This window comes from Macrobrachium rosenbergii, chromosome 41 (assembly GCF_040412425.1).
Source record: "Macrobrachium rosenbergii isolate ZJJX-2024 chromosome 41, ASM4041242v1, whole genome shotgun sequence".
Classification (NCBI taxonomy): Eukaryota; Metazoa; Arthropoda; class Malacostraca; order Decapoda; family Palaemonidae; genus Macrobrachium; species Macrobrachium rosenbergii.
Window position 1 is genome coordinate 12512881 of NC_089781.1, and position 26211 is coordinate 12539091.

The following is a 26211-nucleotide window of genomic DNA, read 5'->3' on the forward strand; positions in this document are numbered from 1 at the left end:
AAGATTATCATTTCTAATAATAGGCTGTAGGAAGAATGCGTCAATATATTAAAAGCATATCAGAAAAATATGCAGGACTTTTTACCTTTTATTAATTTCTAATAATAATTTCAGTATATAAATAGTTTATCAGAAAAAAAAGTTTTTATTACGATTAATGTTACTGACAAAACCGTAAGCAGTCATCATTATTACTACTATTGTTAGAATGCGACTGATTATTGTTATTAATTATTATTATTATTATTATTATTATTATTATTATTATTATTATTATTATCTCCAAAGAAAGGAAATTAAGCCTTACGATTCACTGAGGCAGTAAGCCGCATAGGATATTTATAGTTAATAGCAGGAGTTCAGGCACCTCACGACGAGGAAGCATGATAAAAGATATAGTATATCACGACCTCCATTCTTCTTCAGCGTTCTAAATAGCAAAATGCTCCCTGCTCATGCCATTGTTTGGATGTGGGATATGATTTAAATGGTTCTTTATAGCTTGAGATTATTCGTGTGATTGAGTGCGTGACTGACAGCAGCCAGTGCAATAGATGCTAACGGTCGACGATGGTAATTGCCAAAAACGATCTTTGCAGAAAGAATGAAATGTGCTGAAAGATTGGGGCATCTAGAAGGCCGGAGATTCACCAGAAATAGAACAGCAAACAGCCATCGTAACATCCTATAAATTTATTTGGCCAAATTTTCGAGACCACGTTTCTCATCATCAGGGCTGTAAAATACAAAGAATTAAGAGTCGACTCAGTTAAAAAACTCAAAGAAGCCCAAAACACCGAACTTAAACTAAAACAAATACTAAAGAAACATTAAAACACATTGGAAAACCTAATATTTAAAAAACCTAATATTAAAAAACGTAAAAAAATATGTATACATAATATCAGAACGTTTAGTACCTAATTCTGTGGGAGCTCAGAATTGAGTGGCTTTCTCATCTCTCAGGAGGACGTCGTCAACTTAAGCTATATATAAAACAGTGGAAGAGGTCTGGCTGTTAAGGGAAGGAACAAGCTGCTTAATATAGTTAAAGGCTCCAGGATGGAGAGAGAGCGGTCATTGGGTGCTTGGGCGATAATATTAAAATCTTCATAAGAAAAAGACGTCTTGTATTTTTTACAATGATCTCTTGTAGTAGAAAATTCTTTTGTTTTTAATTGATATCCTGTTCGGTGACAAACTCCAAGATGAGAATCAATTCTCACTTTGAATTCGGCTCATGAAATTCTCAGCCGCGGCCCATGAAACTTTCAGCCACGGCCTGGTGGAGGCCTGTGTTGTTGGCACCTATAGCTGTGCCAGACGCACGATCCATGGCTAAATTTAACCTTAAATAAAATAAAAACTATTGAGGCTAGAGGGCTGCGATTTGGTGAATGAGTTGCTATATAGAAGTCAATTTGTATTAAAACCTTTGAAGCGAAATTCACCTGTCTCACGGTTTTTCTGATCCGTATCGTTGTTTAAGGCTATAAATGTATTTGTTTGTTTGTTTGTTTTGTGATGCACCTATAACTACATTTTCTTTCTCTTGTTTTGCTTTTCACATGCAAGCATTTTGTTTAGTGGAGTGTTGATTTGCCAGTTCATGTCTTTTATATCTTGCTTTCCATGAGTGTTTGTTGATTGCGAATGTTAGAAACAACATACTGTGTTGAATTAAGGAAACTGAAGAATAACAGAGATAATGTAGAATGAATGAACAAGGCAAGATTATTTTTCGAAAATTACCTTATTTTTCTGGGAAACCATACGTGCTGATCTGCGTTATTCATAACGTATATTCATGTTCTTTTATAATTGTTCCACTGTATCACAGGAAGAAAGATGAAAATTAAGCAAAAGTGGATCATAACGCTATAATTGCTTAGGATGTTTAGAAACTGCTTTTTCCTCTTACGAGTTACCATGGGTTTCATATGTTAATATTAATCGATTCTTCCTTACAAGCTTCTCTCTCTCTCTCTCTCTCTCTCTCTCTCTCTCTCTCTCTCTCTCTCTCTCTCTCTAGCGTACAATAATGCCCTAAAATGGAAAACTGTAGTATCTGCAAAATCTTCGAAATTGAGATATGCCACATATTGGGCTCGCGAAACACTAATACACAAGTTACTGCAGTTTCAGAATGATTCTTCAATGCTTTCCACGAGTAATTATGGGGTCCCATTTGCAGTATCTGCAAAATCAGTAGTAAGGCAAGGGAGTATCTACCATTTTTCTCAGTTTTGTATTTTTGCAGATACTGCTGTCTTCCATTTTAGGGCAGAATACGGATGATTCTTTGAATGAATGTTTACCGGAATATTACGAAAACAACAGGCACAGGCAACAGCGATTTTAGGTTGAGAACCGGATTACTAAAAACGACAGACTTTCCTTAATTCCCCGACGACATACTTTTTCCAGACGAAAATTATATGTCCAAGTAAAACTGACTGATTTATACGATGATCCTGTAATAGGAAAATGCAGTAGAAATGATTTGTTTCTATACATCTGGCCTGAGAATGAATATTTTGTGTGTTACGGCGAACAAGAGATTAGTTAAAAATGTTCACGTAGAGGGTAGTAATATGTCAGAATTTGACGGGACCCCACAGTATATCAGATTTATGACAAATATTTTGCATGTGAATAAAACTGTAAAAGCTAAATTGATTAGTGATTTATTATTTAATTACGGCCGTAAATATGCCAGTAGCCCACACGTTACAAGTTCACTTTAACATTAAAAATACGATAATGGTTGTTGTGATTATGAAAGGATTATGATGTTCATAATGATGAAACGTACAACGAAAGAAGAAGGTTTCTGATTCCATAGCGATTTCCAGAGGAGGGAGAAGACAATGTAGAACTAAAACGAGAAGAAACGATAAAACAAAGAAGAGTCTCGGAAAAGTTTTTCAATAGAATAATCCAAAATGCGTAGGAAGATTACTTGGCGATTACTTTGTGATCAGTTTCTGGAAAAGGTTAAAGATATATTTTCCATGGATTTTCCTTTAGATTTACCGGCAGACTGATTCCAAACTTCCGGGGGTGGGCGAGTTCCTCTGGAAAGAAAGAGAGAGAGAGATTGCCTAGTAACCGCTCCGTTGGATTTCCAAACAAACCATGCGTTCAATCTTAGTGAGAGATTATGGGTATTTATAAGTGATAGGAAGATTTTTTTAAGATACTATCTTTCTATTTACTGGTTGTATCAGTCCATAAATCGTAACAGATCCGCTTACAAGTTCATATCGGATTAAAAAAAAAATTGGAATAAAGAAAAATCGAGGACTGTCTGACAACCAACAAATTTAATGATATATGGAGAGAAATAATATATTTGTAATGTATTATTGCACTTCCGTTGAAATACGTTGAAAATATGTTTCAAATCGAATATATCAAAGTATATCTAAGACAGAATGCGCTGAGTTAGTTTATGAAATGTATCCAAAATATTCTAAAATCACGATGTATAGTTTATATATTTCAAAAACCTTGAGAGAGAGAGAGAGAGAGAGAGAGAGAGAGAGAGAGAGAGAGAGAGAGAGAGAGAGAGAGAGAGAGAGAGAGAGAGAGAGAGAAAACACTGCCTAAATGCAACACCTAAAAACTGCACGAAATAAATAACATCTAACCTTATATTAAACGAGTGACATCTTGACCTATTTCTCCCAAGGGCCACCGAATATAATACAGCATTTTTACGAGTGGATCTCGTTCATGGTTGGAGTCCTGGGATACGTGTCAGGAGAGACCAAGAGCTACTTAACCTATGGCCTATTCAGTAACCCTCCATTTTTATGGTTACGAAAAAAATTCTCGTTTTTTATTTCGTTATTTTTTTTCTTGAGCTTTGGAGGATTCGGTGGGTGAGTTGCCTTTGCCGTGATTATTCAGCAAGGGGATGTTAGTTTAAATGATACAGTGTTAGCTGGAGTGGCCCGGAAATTGCTGAACAGAATAATAATAATAATAATAGTAATTATCATCATCATCATCATCATCACCGATATAACAATAACAGTATAAGAAGGTAGAAGACCTCTTTCAAGCATGTCTTGTTAAAGAGAATGGCAGCATCAGTGGAATTGATTTTATATATGGTCTTTTCAGTTCTTCTTATTATTTTCTTCTCATCAGGGCTGATATTTGCTAATAACTGGCTGATGTTCATAGTCTGGGTAAGGAAATGGTTTCCCATAGGTTAAATTTAATTTTAATGCCACATGAAGTTAAAATTGGCGTGTGTTCGCCGTAGAGTTTCTGGGACTCGCACATTGACTCTGGGAATCTTTTTCGTCGTGTTTCTAAGGGCGTAGTGGAATTCCAACGTTTCCTACCGTATGAGAAGAAAATAATAAGAAGAATTGAAAAGACCATGTATAAAATCAATTCTACTGATGCTGCCATTCTCAATAATAATAATAATAATAATAATAATAATAATAATAATAATAATATTATTATTATTATTATTATTATTATTATTATTATTATTATTATTATTATTATTATTATTATTATTATTATTATTTTTATTATTATTATCACAACAAAGAAGCTCATCAACACAGGAAGCACGAACCTATAAACACACAATCAATCAGAGAGAGAGAGAGAGAGAGAGAGAGAGAGAGAGAGAGAGAGAGAGAGAGAGAGAGAAGAGAGAGAGTTTGCCATTACCTTCATGATAAGGGAACGAAAAAGGAAAATCAAAATGGCATCCAATTTCAAGCTGTCAGTTCCGGTGCCACCTGAAAGGTTATAGTGCCGGCCATTGGGAACCTCCCTCACATGAGAATAAAAAGATCAGTTTTACCACCTAAAAAATGCGCTTATCTTCCTGGCCTGTGGTAGCCTTTTGCTCTACAGGCCTAATCTTTTAATCGTATTCATATCTGGTCAGTTACGATGATGACAATAATAATTTTACTCTTAATGGAAAGTAGTCTGTCTGGAAACGATACCTTGAGTTCCAATGGTGATTTTATTTCATATGCTAAGACATTTCTTTCAAGTAACTGGAAGACTGGACATTAAACAAATGAGTGAATTAGAAAAATAAAAGAATAAAATCGAAAGCGTATTTGTTGTTTCTTTTCGTTTATGTTTTCCATGTCAAACACATGGTATTTATCGCTGGGGTTTAATAATAATAATAATAATAATAATAATAATAATAATAATAATAATAATAATAATAATAATAATAATTAAAACGATTGCTGTATCAAATATATCAATTCTTTATAGAAAATTTTCTTATTTACAAGAAGTTTCTTCCTTAATTATCCTTTGGACATCTAATTTCTACTCGACCTGCCGAAGAGAAAAGACCTATTGGAAATATGGGAAAGAGCCCATATAAAATCAATGCTGATGATACAGGAATCACTATGATTAATATTATTGGACTCACTTCAGGGATCGATACCACCAGCAAATCTATTATGCGTTAGACACGAAGAGCACAAACGCGAAGAAATGATAAAATAATATATGACTCACTGTGACTCAGCCTTGGTTTACATTTTGTTTCCTGTCTTTGTTTTTCCCTATTCTTTAATTCGATTATTTACCGAGCAGCGTTCTTCAGTCTTCTAGTTACATGAAAAAACAAGTAAAAAATGCGCCGAAGTTTCTTTGGCGCAATCAAGTTTTCTGTACAGCCGCGGCCCATGAAACTCTCAGCCACGGCCTAGTGGTGGCATGTCCTATATCGTTGCCAGTCGCTCGATCATGGCTAATTTTACCTTAAATAAAATAAAAACTACTGGGGCTAGAGGGTTGCAATTTGGTATGTTTGATGATTGGAGAGTGGATGATCAATATACCAATTTGCAGCCCTCTAGCCTCAGTAGTTTTTAAGATCTGAGGGCGGACAGACAAAGTCATCTCAATAGTTTTCTTTTAAAGAAAACTAAAACGTGCCTGCAGAGGCCCTCCTACCGAAATAATAGTAATGATAATAATTTCACAATCATGTTTTTCCTGAGAGAGGTGGTTTGATGGAAAAAATAAAAAAAGAAATCACATTATTACTATTACTATAAAAGACATAACACCTTCGATACGCGAGTGAGCTGTAGATGAAGGTGATTAGTGCAGCGTGTTAGAACGGGTTAACGTGCTGCTGAACGGAATTCAATGACGCAGAGAAATTTCTTGCAGTAGAGACGAGTTTCAGGTTAAGGGACGCACGGGATCGTGTCTGATGCTCTATTTCTCTTCGGAGTCCGGATTCATCCAGGTTATTGGCATAATTGCCATTAACCATCATTCTTCTTCTTCTTCTTCTTCCCATTATTATTATTATTATTATTATTATTATTATTATTATTATTATTATTATTATTATTATTATTATTATTATTATTATTTCTTAACTTATTTGGAATTTAGGAGTATGATTTACTGGGCAATTCAGATTCTTGCTGTCACTGTTGTTACTGAACCGAAACAAGTGATAAGGAAGGCATCTCCAAATACAGAATTTATTTTTTTAGTGAAATTTTCTTTTATCTTCATTATTTTCGTTTAGGAATCTAAGTCTGAATATTTGCAAGGAGGAAATGGAATATAATTCCATAAGAAATATCAGGGCTTGTTCGGTTAATAATGGACATTTGCATGAATATATAGAAGTTAGCAGATTAATTAGGCAATATCGCTTTTAATTCTCTATTTTTATCTGCAAGGCAGAGTTAATTATTATTAAACAATAATTTTATAGTAACCACAACCTTGAACGCGCCACCTATCAAGGGAAAGAGGAAAATTTAGTTCACGTTACATCGAGACCCCCTTGGATTTTTTTTGGTAATTTTTCGGAAGACTCCAGCCAGCCATTTTTGCATGAAAAATCATTTTGGTTTTTTCATGCAAAAATGGCTAGGAAATGATTGGGCACTAAAAGAACCTAATAATACCAACCTAACGTAACATAGGGGTGTTTACTGGTTACAATTTTGCCGTATTAGCTATGGAGGGGGTTGGGGCCGGTATTGTCTTACCTTATAACTGGAATTTGATTAATTATTTTTCTCTGTTATTAAGCATTTGCGAAGGTTATTTATTGAGAAGAAATTTTTTGTTTTGATGTATTTTACCGGAGAAAATTCTAAATTATAATGTGGGAGGTGGCTGGAGTCTTCCGAAAAATAACCTTTCATTTTTCGAGTTGTTGAAGTTTTTTTTTACTTTTAAAGTAATTCATAATATTAATCAACATATGAACCTAGTTTTCGTTTAGTGAAGTCTGTCCAGAACGCCGTCAACGTAACAGAAAACCTTTTAACTTTCAACCTCTATAGAAAACGACAACAAAGAAACGCAAAGGTAAACTACACTAGCTTGTAGAACCCATATCTGAATTACTACTTAAGCACTTATTGAGACTGGCTTAGGAAAAGGCGAACGTATTATGAAAAGATAGGAAAACATATAATACTAGTTTAAAAATGCCGTGAAACAGAGGTCCTTAGTTCTTATAGAATGATGGAGGCAAGAGACTAGCCTATTCCAAGATCTATAAACAATTCATTTTGACAGAAGTGATCTCATTTAGAATGCCAGAAACATTGGAGAGAGTTTCGGAACATAAAAAAAAAAAAAAAAAAAAAATCCGGACCTATTTGGAAAGATAGATTTCCCCATAAAAGAAGAAGTAGAATAATCAAGTATTTTCAAGAAAAATCGTGGATTTCTGAATGACACAGGTATAGCATCAAATATTTAAAAACATTGTCAGAATTGGACAATATTTTAGCATTCTTTGAAGAAAAAAGCCAACTTCAAGAGTGGAATGAAATCATGTAAGTTAATGTCTGGTTGCAAACCTAGCCACTGGGGTGGGGTTGTAGGAGTGGGGTGGGGTGGTACAAGCAAGGCGGGACAAGCTAGCCCACGGTCAAGGAGGTTGACCCTGATTAAAAAAATTGATTAAACCTCCGTGTCCACTGTCTAGATCAGTGGTTCTCCATCCTCCACCAGGGGGAATTTCAGACTTTCATGTCGGGGGAATTGTGACCACAGATTGGCAGGCTCAAACTGGCTCTAGGACCACACAAAACGCAGTGTGTATCGATCCCCACTACTGAGAGGTCAACCAGGGATTTCTCTCCGCTAGCTTGTGTATTTGTGTTAGCATTTTGTTGCATATTATTTGGAATAAACCTTTCGAGGCAGAAAACTCTGGAAAGGGGGTGGTGGGGGGTGGGGGATGACATTCTGGTATATGGTGAAAGGGTGCATGAGCCAAAAAAAGGTTGAGAACCTCTGGTCTAGATAGACCGTGAGCTAGCCCAAGTCAGTACCGATCCCGAGCCCGGAAAAATAGGGAAGGGTGGAGTCATGAAGAGCACCCGAACGTAAAACGTCTGCCCACCCAAAAATAATGACATGAGGTATTCAAGACAGAAACAGGCGGAGGGAGCTCATGAAAAACAGCGACGCCGACCAGGGATTAAGCTGAGAAAAGCCGATTAATTCAGGATAATGTACTAAACAAAGAACAAGGAATCGCAACGTTTTCAGGGTTAAAGAATAGCTGTTCGAAATTAAGTATTAGTATCAATATTATCACGCGGCTATCATTTATTGATTCTAAATGCCTTGTCAGTTAGACAATGGAAGGGTTAGGGGCGAGTGGGGGGGGCGCGCTGGGGAGTGCGTGGTAGGACTGCCCTCAGAGCTCAGCCACCCTTAATCATGGACTTTGGCACATTTCGGAAATTATTATCAAGGCAAAAACTTCAGCCTTAAGGTGCGTTGTCAATGCAGCGGCTGAAGCGTCTGTAGCCTTGCGCCTCCCAATTTACACTCATTTCCATTGTATCAAATGAGAAGGTTTTCAATGACGCGTCTACGGCTGTAGACGTGTCGCTGAAAACCTTCTGTAGACTTGTCATTGAAAACATTCTCATTTGATAAAATGGAAATGAGTGCAAATTGGGAGCCGCGAGGCTACAGCCTCGCGGCTACAGGCGCTTCAGCCGCTGAATTGACAACGCACCTTTAGCGAACGGGCGTACATGCAGGAGGGCGGACAGGCATACCGGAAGACAGAAAGATGATGTACCAGGTAGCACCTGATGGCGAACAGGGGTCATCAAAATCCTTTAATGAGAGTCACAAGCTTTTTAGCTCCTCAGCCAGAGCTAAGAACAAAGAATTTTCCTTCATTTCGTCAAGGAACTGAAAATCTTCAAAAGCTCCCCGTGGCCAATAAGGCAAGTATTATCTGATGTAGAATTAACGGGGAAATTTTAAGTCAGTAGGAAGTAATCTCCGATGCCTCAGTAAAAAAAATTGGATTAGCAGTGGAAATTTCTAGACCGAAATACCATCACTTTTTAAGACAACAGTAAGCACGCTTTGGTGTCAAAATAGACTTTAAAACTGTTATAGTTAGCAGTAGGTAAAAGGCGATGCAGATATAGCATTGAAATTAAGGCTACCAGTAGCTAAGCAGTATCAGAAGCTGACGTAGCTTTAAAAAAATTGAAAGTTATCAGTAAACACTACCTGGAGTTGAAACTGCACTGAAAATGCAGTCTTCAGACACAACTGTGTTTTTAGTTTTCTGTAAAGGAAAACTATTGTGCCGGGTTTGTCTCTTCGTCAGCACTTGTTTCTGTCCGCACTTTTCTGTCCGCCCTCAGATCTTAAAATCTACTGAGGCTATAGAGAGCGGCAAATTGGTATGTTGATCATCCACCCTCCAATCATCAAACATACCACATTGCGGACCTCTAGCCTCACTAGTTTTTATTTTATTTAAGATTAAAGTTACCCATAATCATGCTTCCGGCAACAATATAGGATAGGCCACCACCGGGCCGTGGTTAAAGTATCATGGGTTGCGGCTCATACAGCATTATGCCGAAACAACCGAAAGATAGATCTATTTGCGGGGCCTTGATTATACTCTGTAGCGGCTGTACAGAAAACTCGATTGTGCTGAAGAAACTTCGGCGCATTTTTTACTTGTTTTCTTTTTTCTGCCATATAGCTCAACGAAGGCTTTCGTCTTCGATACATACTGTTAAAGCGTTTTGGACGAGACCCCGGATGGCATCTCTGTTAGCTGGACGGCATCCTGGGGACTAAATCAGGCTTATTGTTTCCCCAAAGAGCCAGAATGGCATCAAGCCTCTTTAATCTTAACCAACCCAATCATCTGAGTGCGTTGGTACTCAGTCGAGACTTCTTGTGTTACCTTTAATTCTAAATTTCATCTGATGATAACATATTACACCTCTCATATCTAATCACGTCAAGTTGCTCAGAAGCAACTCTTGTGAAGAATTTTTTTTCCCCATTTAGTCAAGTAATATCCGTTTATGTCTGAAATATTTTACGCATCTGAGATCTTTCAAATTTAATGTCTTATATCTAAAAATAATTATCAGCCTTGCCCGGCCGTTAGTCAGTAGCCGCCTCACCTTTTTTTACTTAATATTCTACCTCCATCATACACCTCTCTCTCTCTCTCTCTCTCTCTCTCTCTCTCTCTCTCTCTCTCTCTCTCTCTGTGTGTGTGTGTGTGTCCATGTCTGTCTGTTTTTACAGATATGACCAGGAAAAGAGTTATTGTCCTTGCTGTCCATCGTTGCACCCGGTTGGCATCCCCATCCCAAATAAGTTTTATCAATGCTCGCAAGGGAACTCTTTCACTACATTCTCTCTGCTTTCTCAGTACATATAATCTACTTCCCAAGAGAAGGTTCCCTCGGTCCCTTTTCATTTACAGGCTACTATTCTCTTCTTTATTCTATACTCTGTGGTTTAATATTTTTCACCTTAAGTAAAGTGAAAAAATCACACAGTAAAACATTATTTAGATTTGATTCTGTTCATTCTTTTTAAATATAAAAATGCTTTGACATGAGTTATCGAACCATCTGAAAAAATGAGAGAGAGAGAGAGAGAGAGAGAGAGAGAGAGAGAGAGAGAGAGAGAGAGAGAGAGAATCCTCCTCTTATGCACTGAAAATATCAATATTCCTTAACACAGAACTGTCCTCGCGACTCTCTCTCTCTCTCTCTCTCTCTCTCTCTCTCTCTCTCTCTCTCTCTCTCCTTCAGTCACAAATGACGCTCATCTGACGCGAAGAAAGATACAATCGCACCTTCGGAGCAAAACTTTAAGCAGCGATCACTTATTCAAACCGAGTCTTGTCAAAAACTTCCAGGAGATGAAGACAGAACATCACTCACGACTGAATTTTCCACTCTCCTGCTGTCAATGAGTCAGCCAGATATCGTCAGCACAATCGATGAGTGTCTGAAATGATGAATATCACTGGCAGTGGTGAAGCTCAAAGTTTAAAAAAAAAAAAAAAAAAATCGTTGTCTTTTATGTTCTTTTCCAGTGCCAGGTGATTAGAAGGGCATCACGCTTTTTAAGTATTATGATGTTGTGTTATCGTGAATTAATAATAATAATAATAATAATAATAATAATAATAATAATAATAATAATAATAATAATAATAATAATAAATCCACTGTTATGCATGGGTACATATGTTTAAAATTAAATCTCTATGGTGAGCGTTCGGAAATCTGTTCGATTCCCCTTTTCAGTTATATATACCCATACATAATTGTGCATTGTTTCTCCATTTCAAGACTCGTGCCAATATGAGAATTTTTAATAATAACAATAATAATGATAATAATAACTGGGATGATGACAAGAGTGATGTTCATTAAGAAACAATGGTCATCCAGCTTTGAAGTTGTAGAGGATTTTGCGTATATAATGAAATTCCAGCCCTATGCCATAGGTTCTCTTTATCATTCTTTGAAAGACAAATAATAATAATAATAATAATAATAATAATAATAATAATAATAATAATAATAATAATAATAATTGATATTATTTGCTTCCGGAACTCAACAATCCTTCGCTTGCACAGTTCGATGGCTGTTTATCTTGATCCTACTACTAAGCTTTGGAACTCACTATCTGCTCCCGTTTCCCTTACTTCCTTAACCTCCCATCCTTCTATAGGATATTCTATCAGCACCTTTGAGCTACCGGTCCCATTGGCCTCTGTATCAGAAAAAATATGCAAGAAATATACTGTTGGCAACTGGATCATCCTTTGAAGATTGTCATACAGCACTCCAAAATTTTCGGACAATATCCTAATAATAATAATAATAATAATAATAATAATAATAATAATAATAATAATAATAATAATAATAATAATAATAAGTGAGAGACTGGGAAAGCTTTGGATATAAAGGTGGAAAATAAAAATGAAGAAATATTGGAATGACAAAATTGAAAATGAAGGAGGTGAATAGGAAGGAATTTAGATGAGGGGGGGAGCAGGTGATAAATACCAGAAGGATATAGAGGATATGAATACGAGAGCAACAGAAGGTGAAGGATTAAAGAATAAAGGACTGCCTGATAGTTTTTTCAGACACATCGTTTCTGATCCTTCTGTGTTAATTCGGAGTATCTAGGAACCTTTCCTATTAATTTCCGAAAGTTGTCTGTATTTTATAAAGGAAACAGAGAAACTAAGACACATCATCATAAATATCCATTCAGAATAAAATTTTGAGGGTGTTTTGATTAATATTATGACCAAAATGTACCAAGAGATCATATACGAAAGTCTTGGTTTTTGTCATGATTTATTTAAATAAGCTACATAAAACACGCATACACCCAAACTACTTTTCCTAACACCTTGATGCATAATTTAGATACGATAACTGATTACGAACTTTCTGGAAATGTCATACGTATAACCTAACGTCCACGGTGAAGCCTGTCACAGCGAAAAGCCATCATAACCCTCTGTTTACAATCTCCATCAAGCGGAGGCGGTCCTTGTTCAACTAAAGATGATACCTACGTCACGGGAAACTCGTAACCCGATTGGTCCGTCAATCAGGCTAGCAAAAATCCAGGGTAATATCCCCCACAGTTTCTGCAAGCTCACAGTTACGGTCAAGGTTTACCTGGGCCACAGTCACTCCCAAGTCTCCATACAAGGAAGGTACTAACAGACATGTCTCCTTCAGCGTCGTCGATGTTTCCTAACATTACTCTCAACAAAGACGGATGTCTCAAGTTCATATTTGCCCCCGTAAGTTTTAATTTCTAGCTCATTTTTTGCAAATGCTTTGCAAGAAGGAATTTTCTATTTCGTAAGTTATATTTTAGATGTAAAATAGATTTTCAGGACTTAGAATACTTGGTAATAGATATATTGCAGACTATGATGACAGTGGCTGAAGCTCTGATCTTAAGTCTTGTGATTTCTTTTTTCTTTTACAGATCTATTCCTTAAAAGAAAAGAAGGAATTCTGCTTAAATCTAGAAATAAAGAATCTTTTTTTTAGGATAAGAATAAATGACAGCGAACTTCTGACTATTGCATTGTGTAAAATAACCCTTCGTTATAAGCCTGAGTGAACGGTATTAGCTATTGTGAAAAGGGAATATTGCTCACTACGAATACTGATGGGTCTTTGTCAAGAACACTTGTAAGAATACGAGATTTATAATTAAGCTATATGAAACGAGGGCGTTAACGTAATATACCACAACTATTCCTACAGAATAATTCAGGCTTTTGTTTAAGTATGACAATAAGTTTAACTCAGTGTCTATGGTGCATCACTATATTGTGACTGGAAATAACGAGTAAAAGCCACAATAACGTAAACGAGAAAAAATATATCTTAGTTTAACCAGACCACTGAGCTGATTAGCAGCTCTCCTAGGGCTGGCCCGAAGGATTAGATTTATTTTACGTGGCTAAGAACCAATTGGTTACCTAGCAACGGGACCTACAGCTTATTGTGGAATCCGAACTACATTATAACGAGAAATGAATGTCTATCACCAGAAGTGAATTTCTCTAATTCTTCATTGGCCGGTCGGAGAATCGAACGCAGGCCCAGCAGAGTGCTAGCCGAGAACGATATCAACCCGTCCAATGAGGAACTCATGTAAGCGAGAGACTGTATTTTTCCAAAATACAGTCTGTCACTTACATTATTGTGGCTTTTTACTCATTAATTCAGTGCTGCAGAGTTAAGAGAAATACATAAAGCACTATAAAAAAAGGGCTAGACATATTCAACTTAAACTAACAAAATTGTCCTTTACTCATTCAATTATTGATTTCTCCAGTACCAGCCTATCACCAACACACTGATAACGTCGAAGACTCTCCCAGAGGGAATAATGAAGAACATATTTGACATCTTTGCCAAGAAGCTCGGATATTGGTAAGATACGGGGATCCAGATTTATCACTTTTAATCTGTTCTGTAATCTGAACTCTTCTTTTATGACAAAAACACGTTTTCTGCGCACTAGTTGAAGGATTAGTGGTTGACTTGATTGTTTTAGGAGTCATCTTGTTAGGAGGAACGGATTATTGTATATTATTTGATCTATTTGACTGCATTTCGTGGAGTGACTGATAGTATGATGGACGAGGAATGTCTCTTTATAGGAGATAAAATTGTCTAAGTTCTTCAGGATTCATTTTTTGTGGTACGCCGGGTATTCTTTTGCTTTTTATTTCTAAAAATACTGCCTTTAAGAATTCAGATGTGTTTATAGGAATACTCGTCACACATTTTCTCCCAAAAGGTAATGCTAAAGGCTCTTTAAGCCATGAGCAATAAAAGATAGGCAAAAGATAGAAAGATGGTTATTTTCGTCATCTTGCATGGACCGCCCTAGTAACATGTTCCCGGCTTAACTCAAGTTCAGCTTAAAACCTAAAAACATCATCTATCATTAAAAAAAAAAATTCTTAAAAAGAAAGCTACATCCATGAACCCAGTATCTTAAGGTTAATTACAGCGTGTTTGGTTTGGAGAGAATCAGGGCAATGAGAGCAAAGAATGTAAGTTATCATTTACTAATTATTTCTTATACGCACTTTGGAATTCTGTTCCATCCCCCTTACCCCCTTACTCTCCTCTTTCACGAAACCTGTTTAGTTACCCCCTACCTCGCTATTCGGCCCCCGCCTCATTTCTATTTTCTCTCTCTGTACGCTTTAATGCTTAAAAGTTAATTCACCTCTTAGGCCAGACGCTGGTGTTCCGTTTCTCGACCTGCTCAACTTTGTGTAAAAAAGTTATTTTAGTAGGCATAAAAATGTAGGTGTTCATATGCTAAGTAGAGAGGATTCAGACGATATCGCGCTTAGAAAATTCATTTCGCTCATTAGCTAGAAGAGTGACACAGCTCAAAAAATGCCTTTTTTGAGTTACTGATACCAGCAGATAGTCCGTTCTTTGTTCCATATTGTGGTAAAAACGCCTTATTTGTATTTGTAATACTAACCGCTAGAGGGTATGACATGTCACTATGACACTATAGAGAGTAAAGAGTTTTAAACTTTAAATTGCATCTCCCGAAAAATAGCAATTTTTGAGTTATGCCACTCTTCTGGCAAATGAGCGATTTGAAAATTGGAATTTTTAGATAAATTATCTATCTGAGAAAATTTGTAATTTGCACAATTTTCGAAAATTTTTAATTTGCATAATTCGAGAAGATTTGTAATTTGCATTTGATTGACACCTATTCGTGGAACAATTGCTTATCCCATCATGACTGCAGTGGATGAAAGAAGTAACGAAAAAAAGAACGTAAGAAAAATTACCCAAATTCTAATTAGACTTTTTTCATCTGTTTCAGTTACGAGGCCATTCCCGCCCGACTCGGAGGCAACAGCAGCAACGGATTCTGGGACGGCGCTCTTAACATGGTCAGGAGAGGGGTAAGTTATATACAGTAGTTCACTGGAATCGACTCGGAGTAAATTTTCAGTTAAATTCAATGGAAGCCGACCCAGTAACTAATTATAAGTTAGATTCAATATAAACAAGTAAAAAATGCGCAGAAGTTTCTTCGGCGCAGTCGAGTTTTCTGTACATCGTATAATCAAGGCCACCAAAAAAAGATATATGTTTCGGTGGTCTCGGTATAATGCTGTATGAGCCGCGGCCCATGAAACTTTAACCACGGCCCGGTGATGGCATGGCTTACGTCGTTGCTAGACGCACGATTATGGATAACTTTAACCTTGTATAAAATAAAAACTACTGAGGCTAGAGGCTGAAATTTGGTGTGTTTGATGACTGGAGGGTAGCTGATCAACATACCAATTTGCAGTCCTCTAGCCTTAGTAGTTTTTAAGATCTGAGGGAGGACAGACAAAAGTGCGGAGGGACAGACAAAGCCGGCACAATAGTTTCTTGTCAGGAAAATAAAGCGACTATAACGTATCTTCAATAACCTTTTAATATAAACCGACTCAATAATTAATTTTCAGTTAGATTCAGTGTAAACTGGCTATAGCTAATCTTCAGTACTGAAGAGAGTCAACTGCTAATTTTTCCATTAGATTCGATATAAAAACGAATTCAATTATATTCAATATAAGCTGACCCAATAATTATTCTTCAATTAAATTGATTATAGGCCAACACGGTAAATAATTTTCAGTTAAATCCATTATATGTCACAAGGTTAAGCATCATACTGAAAATGGCGTAGGCAGATAAAAACAATACATATTCCTGGTAGAAATGTTGCAAATTATAGTGGAGAACGTTTACATAATTGACCTAATCTCACTCTACCTTCCCTTAAGTTGATTTTATTTGATATTACTTTACTCAAACCAACCTAACATTCTGCGAAGGTTGCCGTCATTTCTTCGCTTTAACACACACACACACACACACACATATATATAAAAATATATATATATTTATATAATCTCATGATATTGTATTTATAATGTATATCTTTCCATGATTTTGATATATTTACTGTTCTAGTTATAATTTATTCTGTGTAATGATAATGATTGTTGAAATATCGTATGTAGTGTAATGTCAGATCTCACAAGAATTAATGATTTAGATAACTCAACAGCGCAATTTAGAATTAATAATACGTTTTTAATAGCAGTGTAGTATATCAGCCACGTGTGTTCTGAGAAAGCTGTTTTGCTTCGACTGTCATCGTGAAAGATAACATGTTGATAGGTTGGGGTAACAATAGGCCGCTCAGTTCTGAAAACCAACTTTGGTTCTTTGTCTTATTTTAAAAACATGCCATTTATGATTATCCAGCTGCAGTCTGTTTTGATCGTTTTAAGGTTTCGTTAAAAACTCTGTCACATATGATTTTGTAGTAAGGACGTGTACCTTTTTGAGAAATACAAACAAGTTATTGCACCGAAGTACATGGCAATTGCGTCATGTTTAAGATTACATTGCTCTGATCACGAATTGTTCTAAAGTGCTAGTTTTGGCCCCAAAACGTTTTGCTCAGGAAGTGACGTCATCTTCCTTTTTTGGAATTTCCTCTTGTATCTCGTTCTAAAAAAGGCCTTAATAATGATGTCATCTGATTGTTTCATTTCTAGCTGGAATCCAAAAAATTTGCTTATTCTGATTTCAGAGACGTTTTGTGTAGTTCTCTCTCTCTCTCTCTCTCTCTCTCTCTCTCTCTCTCTCTCTCTCTCTCTCTTCAAAAGAGAGAAGTTGTTAACTTGAAATATTTGTGTGGTCATTGATATTAATCTTAGCTTTTGAGATCTGATAATGATAGCAGTGGTAACAAGTGTATATATTTGTAACGGCGCCTATCAAAAGTGTGTTTTGTGGATCTCTAGCAGCTGTATTTGGAGTAGATTTTGTGAACATTTTCACAAGCTTGTGTAAGGTAAAGTGAATTTTACTTATTATTACCGTGGTATAATAAGGTATATTAAGGGATTTTTGCCTTAGTGAAATTGTTTTTGGTAAATCTTTTGTGTATCTTTGTGTGTTCTTGTATTTGCAATCTTTGAATTTTTCACATTTTTGTGTAGTGGTGATTCAACATTTATTTACTTAGCATTTTGCATATTTCTTGATAATTTAACATTGTATACTTGATTTAATTTTCATTTACTTAGATTTTCTTTTCAAATCTGAAGTATTTCTGCATAGTTTAAATTTTGATTGATTAATTCAATTTCTTGATAAATTAACCTCCGTAATTTAACTCAAGAATTAATTAAATTTTGTGTTGTTTTCAAGTAACAGCAAATTTTTTCAGATTATGAATTCTAATTATCCATTTTGAATTTAAAAATAAATTTTTTTATTTAAAATTTTTAAAAACAGTTTTTCGTTTATTGACCAACAGTTAATAGGGTTAATTGTGTGCATAAGGCAAAGTGATGAACATGTTTTGTTCCTTTAGTTTTGTTGAAGTTAATTAAGACCAGGGAAACAGTTAAAGACGTTTGATGGAGTGATGCCCTTTCACTTTAGCATATTTCTTGTTTAACTGTTGATACCTCACACTTGTTTTGATAAACTTAGCCTGATTTTTCACGTGATTAATAAGCTTTTTAAGGGATCACTGTTGCCTTTAGAGTACTCAGCCGTAATTTTATTGTTATGAGAGCTCAGGTATTTGGTTGAAGTGAGGTAAAATTTTTGAATTCTCTGATTATTGGTGTAATAACCAGGTACTTGGAACACTTCGTGACAATATATATATATATATATATGTATATATGTATATATACATATATACATATATATATATATATATATATACATATATATAATCAGTTTTTCCATTATCTATAATTTTGACTGTCGTTCACTGATTTGTCATCTTGGAATTACCATTTCTGTTTTTGTTGTTGTATCACCGTTTCTGTTAACACTTCGTTAATGCATTTATCACCATGTATTTTCTCCTTTTCCTCTTACCATTAATGAAAAATGATCAGGTCAAATTTTTTTCTAACTTCAGGAAGCTGCCTTGACGTCAGTGTTTGCTGATACATACGAAAGAAGACAACTGGTAGACTTCACCGTGCCTTTGTTCGTCGACGAATCTGCCGTGATCTACAAACGCCCTGAGTTGGAGCCCGACATATTTGGTTTCGTCAAGCCCTTTACAGGACTTGTAAGTGTACTTTGTAAACAACAATTGCATGCTGCAAATGGGCACCTCTGTAAGTGTGCATGCTTTCCCTGCTAAAGTTTCTACAACTGAGGATCTCGCGCAATTAGAACTTCAGACGTTCAAGCGAAGATGCAGTGCATTGCTACCCTTATACAATTCTCCTTGCATCTGAATAATTCACTTATATTTTTGTCCTATTTATTTATTAATTTTGCTAATTTATTTATTTCTTTTTTAGTAAGTGATCTCTTCCTTCTGTATGTCCTATTACCTTCTGTTACTCCTTTCTAATGAATAGCATATTCTTTGGAAGCTTGAATTTCAGGTCAATGGCCCCTGAGGGGTTGTTCCATATGAGTAGTGTTAATCTTCTGAATTATAATAATAATAATAATAATAATAATAATAATAATAATAATAATAATAATAATAATAATAATAATAATATTATTAATAATAATAATAATTATTATTATTATTATTATTATTATTATTATTATTATTATTATTATTATTATTATTTGAAGGTCTTTTAAAACACGTTCACTGCAAACTGATATTTAGTTGTTTGCGTGATTACAGTTCTCAGACATATACCTGCTTTCAAGTTTACCAATGATAGGAAGTTGTTCATAATTCGAATGTGCATCAAATAATCATTTACTTCCCCTAAAGTAAATGATTAGCCATTTTACTGCCTGGGAGAAAGCAACTATTTTTTTACGAAGAAATTAAGCCCTGTCTTTTTTTTCTAAAATAGTTTGGAACGAACTATTTTAGATTAATGAAAATAAACATGTGCCTATTTTGCTATTAACATTCAAATATTTTTTAGTTCGCTTGGAGATCTTCTTTTATTTACTTTGAAAGGCCAGCGTAAATGCCATCACATTTACTATGAAATAACATTTGGCCATTTTTATAAAATATAGCGAAAATAGCTTGTCATTTAAGTTGAAATGCTCTTCTGTCTTTGAAACGAGTTAAGCATAAATAACATTGTTTGGGAAAGAATGACGTGGGCCTTTCTTTTGAGTTTTCTGAAGATCATCAGTTCAATATTTGGGTGAACCTGTTACCGATTATAAGTGATTATAAGTTACTGATTATAAGGTGTTATAACCAACAGAAATGAGCGAAAATATTTTTGGCAGTCATTAAAATCCTTTTGTATTATGAGTGCTCTTTTGAAATCAATAGTATTATCCTACAGTTCTCACATATATCTTTAGAGTCTCACTAATTTTCCATAACTACCCTTAAGAGATTAATTCTAGGTTATTAGTAATTAGTATCAATGAATATTAGTACGTATGATTGTAAATAATCAATAATATTATCCTGGAAATCTCTTGTTTCCTCAGATATGGCTTCTCATTTTCGCGTCCTCAGCGGCGGCCTCTCTTATTTTCTTCATTCTGTACCTCGTCCCGTTTTCTGCATCTGAAGGGTAATTATTATTATTATTATTATTATTATTATTATTATTATTATTATTATTATTATTATTATTATTATTATTATTATTATTATTATTATTATCTTGGAGAAATCATAAAAAAGATATGCTTCCTATAAGGAAAAATTATATTTCTTAAAAGGTAATATTGACTTGAACGCAACAAAGCTGTTTATTTCAAGTGTACATTACTTTCGAAAGTTACCTTCATAGACTTGTTAATATTGCATTTTAATATTTAAAAAAACATTAAAAAATCTTCACTAGATTTTATCGTTTCTAGAAAAATAGACCTTTGCGGGAACGGAAAAAAATTTCAATATTTCCATTCAGCTTTCCATGCTTTTTTTTCAGGAATTAACCTATCCATGCAACAACAATGTTCAAAAATGTTTTAATTCACATTTTATTTTAGTCTTTTCTAAAAGGAAATGTCAATTTTCTTTTTTTGGTTACATCGTCCCTTTTCTCAAGGAAATTTCCAGAGGTGTTTTGGTTTCATTGTCCTTTATCTTATGAAGTAAATTTAAAATGCACGAAAAAACCGAATGTTTTAATTTAGATTTACTTTATTTAACAGCACAGGTCTTGGTGACGCAAGCTCCCGCCGTGTGAGGCCACAGACTAGCGGATGGTCGAAAGTCATCACAAGTCTTGAGAAGTCTGTTGGCTGGAGTCTTTACTGCCTTCTAGGTCAATGTGAGTCCACTGTGTCAAGTTCCTTTATTATGTCTATTTATTTGGTCCCATTAATTAGAACTGGCTGCTACTGCTTAATCTCCTTCTTACAAAAGCATTCAGAAACAAATACCCAAGCTGCAGTGTGGGGCCTGCGGTGGGAGGTTGAAACCAACATTCTCTGGAAGCTTGAATTTCAAGTCAATAGCCCCTTCGTGCTTGTTCCATGTGAATAGGTTTCCTCTATTGAAATAATAATAATAATAATAATAATAATAATAATAATAATAATAATAATAATAATAATAATAATAATAATGTGAATAGGTTTCCTCTGCTGAAATAATAATAATAATAATAATAATAATAATAATAATAATAATAATAATAATAATAATAATAATACGAAGGAAGAAGACCCTCTTTGAGGCAAGTTTTGTTGAATAAAATGGCTACATTTTGCGAACTGCTTTTATACTGAGTTTTCTCAATTCTTCTTGATGTGCAGAAAAAGCGAATTATCAGACGAATTGAGAAAACTCACTATAAAGTCAATTAGCCAAATGCAGCCATTTTATTCAACAAAATGATAATAATAATAATAATAATAATAATAATAATAATAATAATAATAATAATAATAATAATAATAATAATAATAGTATCAGATCAGGAAGCTTTTTAATCCGCAGTGTCAGGAATTTTTTATTTACTGTTTCAATAGTCACTGCATATTTCTTCAGAATAAAACTTACTTCATGTATGCATCTAATAATGGACTCCCAAGTCCTCAGCACTGGTAATAAGTATTCAAGACGAAGATCGTTCAACCCACCATAAACATCAGCAACTTCTTGTCACTTAAACTCATGTGCTATTATTTGCGTGGTATTTAGTACCACTGTACATCAAGACATGAACTGGGATTGGAAAGATTTTAAGGGCACAGTAATTACTTTAAGATATATCTCGTACTTGAGTTCCTTCACGAACACTGCGGATGGCGTATTTTATATACACCAACACGAAAGGGGGCGTGGGAGGTGAGGGTGGGGGCGTGGGGGGTCCAGAAAAGATGATTAACTTCGGCTTAATACTGCATCATAAGCACGACTAAAAATATCCTACCTCATAAACTTGATTGTTACTTCGTTTCTTGAAGGTCACAAAAGGCGTTTCCATCTCTTAGTAGGTAAAGTATCTACTTTTCAACCGAAGACCTGGGTAATGAGACATCTTTTAATAACCTCACACTTGTTAAACAGGTATGGTTATTGTGGATGTCTCAATCACGGACTTGCCGCACAATCAGGCCGTGATTTGTCATCTGCTACTCAGCAACCTCTTGAAGACATCTGTCCTCCATTACGGTTTGTCCAACTCTGCTGGCAAATTGCTTCGCAGAGATCGGTAACACTTGTGGCTTCACCACCTTGATTGACATCGGTTTCTTTGACTGTCTTTTGTTTCCTATGCACATATCAGTCAGGACTTGACGTCTAGGGAACTCATGAGTCGACCATGAGAAAGCTAGCCTGGGCAGGCTAACAGGCTCCCTTCCACACATTTTTTAATCTTCCTTTCTGTTAATACGTGCCCTTGACCAAGGGCGGACCGTAAGAGGGGTAAGTGGTGTCAAGGGCATAGTATTGACCTCTGGACTCAGCCCTGTCAACCAAGATGGTTTGGCAAAGAGAGCGTCAAGGCATTAGCCCTTAATTTGGGCCTAGGAGCTAATGGTATGGAATGGAATATAGAGTTCAGGGCAAAGGCCAAGCACTGGGACCTATGAGGTCATTCAGCGCTGGAAAGGAAACTGAGAGAAGGTAGGTTTGAAAGGTGTAACCGGAGGAAAACCTCGCATTTGAACTATGAAGTAATTGTTAGGAGAATGTGGATAGCAAGATGGAAGAACGATAATATGAATGGAGGTACAGTAAAAGGAATGAAAGGGGTTGCAGATAGGGACCGAGGGGACTCTGCAAAAAACCTTTAGTAATGCCTACGGTGCACCCAGTGAGGTGCACTGACGACACTACCCTCCTACAGGGCCTCGGAGTTAATAACCTCCTTTGCTCGGTGATTTCTTGCAGCTGAGTTTTATATAAAATGGGCACATCTGGAATACTGGAAGCTTAGAATAATTTATGACTCATGGCAGAGATTATATTAAGAATGGGATTATCGCCAAGAAAAGAGGGGGATGTCTTTCGGACAATATCAGTGATGTTTCTGCTTCGTAAAATACAAAGAATCAAAATAACCTTAAAAAAGAGCAAGGATTTAAGAATGAAATAAATAAGCAAAAGTAGCAATAAATTGTCATATTTACTTGTAATCATTGCAAAACATATCATAATGTCAATTTCAGAATTTTAGAAATGTAACGATAAAACGTAAACTGGAAATGTAAGGTTAAAATTGCAGTTAAAATATACACATGATTACGAAAGTGTGGATGGAAAAAATAGAAAATGTATCGGAGGGATTTTGCGGTAAAATATATATATAAGTGCACTGGTTCAAAATCCCTCATATATATTCATGAACCAATACACACAAATCTGTGGCATGTGTGCACTGATCTTGACCACGACGGCTGATCCTCATCGATTTTCCTTCCTGGAGCCTTAAAGATTATTTGCTCCGAGGATACGACACTCCTCACGGAGCTGTGTAAGAGCCTCGCTGGAATCCCCTCCGATCAGGAAAAGAGGCCTGACCCAATTTCCTCTCCAGAATGAATTCTGTTCCTGCTTCGTCCCTTTGTCACTCCTTTGTCTTTCTTCTTATTTCTGATCTTCGCGAGAAGGTCGTGGGTTTCAAGAAATGGCAGGCATTTGCTCAATAAAAGAGTGCTTCTGTTTCTTTGATTATTTGTTGATATCTGTTCCATAGCAAAGTTGAAGCTCGCAAGGTTAGTATTTTGCGTTAGAATCAGTACACAAATATGACAGCAGAAAACAGTCTTTCGTTTGTATGTAAATGTATCTGTCCATACCTGTATTGGCAAAGACACACACACACACACATATATATATGATATATATATATATATGTATATGTATATTTTTTATATAAATAAATATCCATATACTGTATATGATATATATACATATGTATATGTATATATATAAATAAATATTATATACTGTATCCTTCTATCTATCTATCTATCTATCTATCTATATATATATACGTATATATATATATATATATATATATATATATATATATATATATATATATATATATATATATACTGTATATATATATATATATATATATACATACATATATATAAATTTTATGACAATGACGAAAATAAACCTGTAAACTCCTCTATATTCCAACTATTATGAACACCGAAAACTTTGAAATCCAGAAAAAATATGTACAGAAATTCGTCTCAGGTGGAACTTGATCCCAAGGTCTATTGCCTGGACCATTACGCAACCACGAGACATAAGATTCTGATACAGCTCAGACGAACATTTATTTGTTGAATGCAAATTTAATGTTTTCATTATTCGAAATAATCCCATATTCACCATGATGCCATAACATTAGGAAATCTTTTGGACTTCTCAGGCTAAGATGCATGATGTCTGCAGGTCCTATCCACCAGTTTTATGCATCATAATAGCTACAAGGACATCTTCTAACCTCCCTATTGCCTAACTGTGACACACAGCGAATAAGAAGGATGGGATTACGGATAATGCTCACAATGCAGTGCCGATGTATGGTTCTTTTTCGACTGTGGGCCATAGCGTCCCCGTTTCCTTTGTAGGGGCACATAACTTCCTCATATGTGCGTGTGTATATGTATATATATATATATATATATATATATATATATATATATATATATATATATATATGTATACTGTATATATATATGTGTATATTTACACATGCGTATGTAAATATAAATATTATTATATATATATATATATATATATATATATATATATATATATATATATATGCAAAGTTTATATATACGTACACATAAATATACATATATACATTATATATTATACAGTATGTAGTACATATATACACACACACGTATATACATACATAGTGTATACAGACGTATTATATATATATGTATATATAAATAAATATGCATACTGTATATATACTGTATATATGTATATTTATATGTGTATGTAAATATAAATTTTATTATTATAAATATATATATATATATATGTATATATATATACATACAAAATTTATATATACGTACACACACACACACGCACATATATATATATATATATATATATATATATATATATATATATATATATATATATATATATATATATATATATACAGTATATATTATACAGTATGTAGTACATATACACACACACACACACACACATATATATATATATATATATATATATATATATATATATATATATATATACTGTACACAGTGTATATATACGTATTATATATATATATATATATATATATATATATATATATATATATATATATATATATATATATATATACTGTATATGTATAAAATCACAATCCACAATTCTACTGTACACTGATCAGTACAAGACGTCCATATCTTCCCTCGCAGCCGTTCTGTGGTTTCCGACCAGAATGACGCTAAGGATAGCCCTGGGCGTGTGGCTCCTTATCACGTTCATCATAGGCACTGTCTACCGATCGACCGTGAAGGCCATGTTGATTCTCCCTCTCGTTCGACTGCCGTTCGACTCCATCGACCAGCTGGTGGAGAGCAAAATCGACCTCGTCGTCTTCCAAGGGACGGCACTGTACAAGGAAATTTCGGTGAGGGAGTTTTCAGACGTTCGTGTAATAATTCTGATTTCATTGTTGAAGTTGATGATGAATGGTATTATCATTGATGTAATGATGGTTTATTAGTGAAATATTTTCTTTCTACTGATGTATTTCCTGTTGAATTGAACTGAATATAGGATTTAGGCCAAAGGTCAAGCTCTGGGACCTGTGATGAGGTCATTCACCGTTGAAACGGAAATTGAGAGTAGAGGGTTTGAAAGGTGTAA

The 26211-nt window shown here is 34.9% G+C and overlaps 1 protein-coding gene across 1 annotated transcript in view; it reads left to right on the forward strand.

Moving 5' to 3' along the window:
• LOC136826651 (glutamate receptor ionotropic, kainate 2-like) overlaps nt 1–26211 on the forward strand; it is a 36305-nt gene that overhangs the window by 4817 nt on the left and 5277 nt on the right. The window contains exons 2-6 of the mRNA XM_067084000.1: nt 15721–15802; nt 18850–19005; nt 20370–20455; nt 21045–21163; nt 25758–25972. Of these exons, the coding sequence (XP_066940101.1) occupies nt 15788–15802; nt 18850–19005; nt 20370–20455; nt 21045–21163; nt 25758–25972 (591 nt within the window). The 5' untranslated portion in view covers nt 15721–15787. The remainder of the gene's footprint in view (nt 1–15720; nt 15803–18849; nt 19006–20369; nt 20456–21044; nt 21164–25757; nt 25973–26211) is intronic.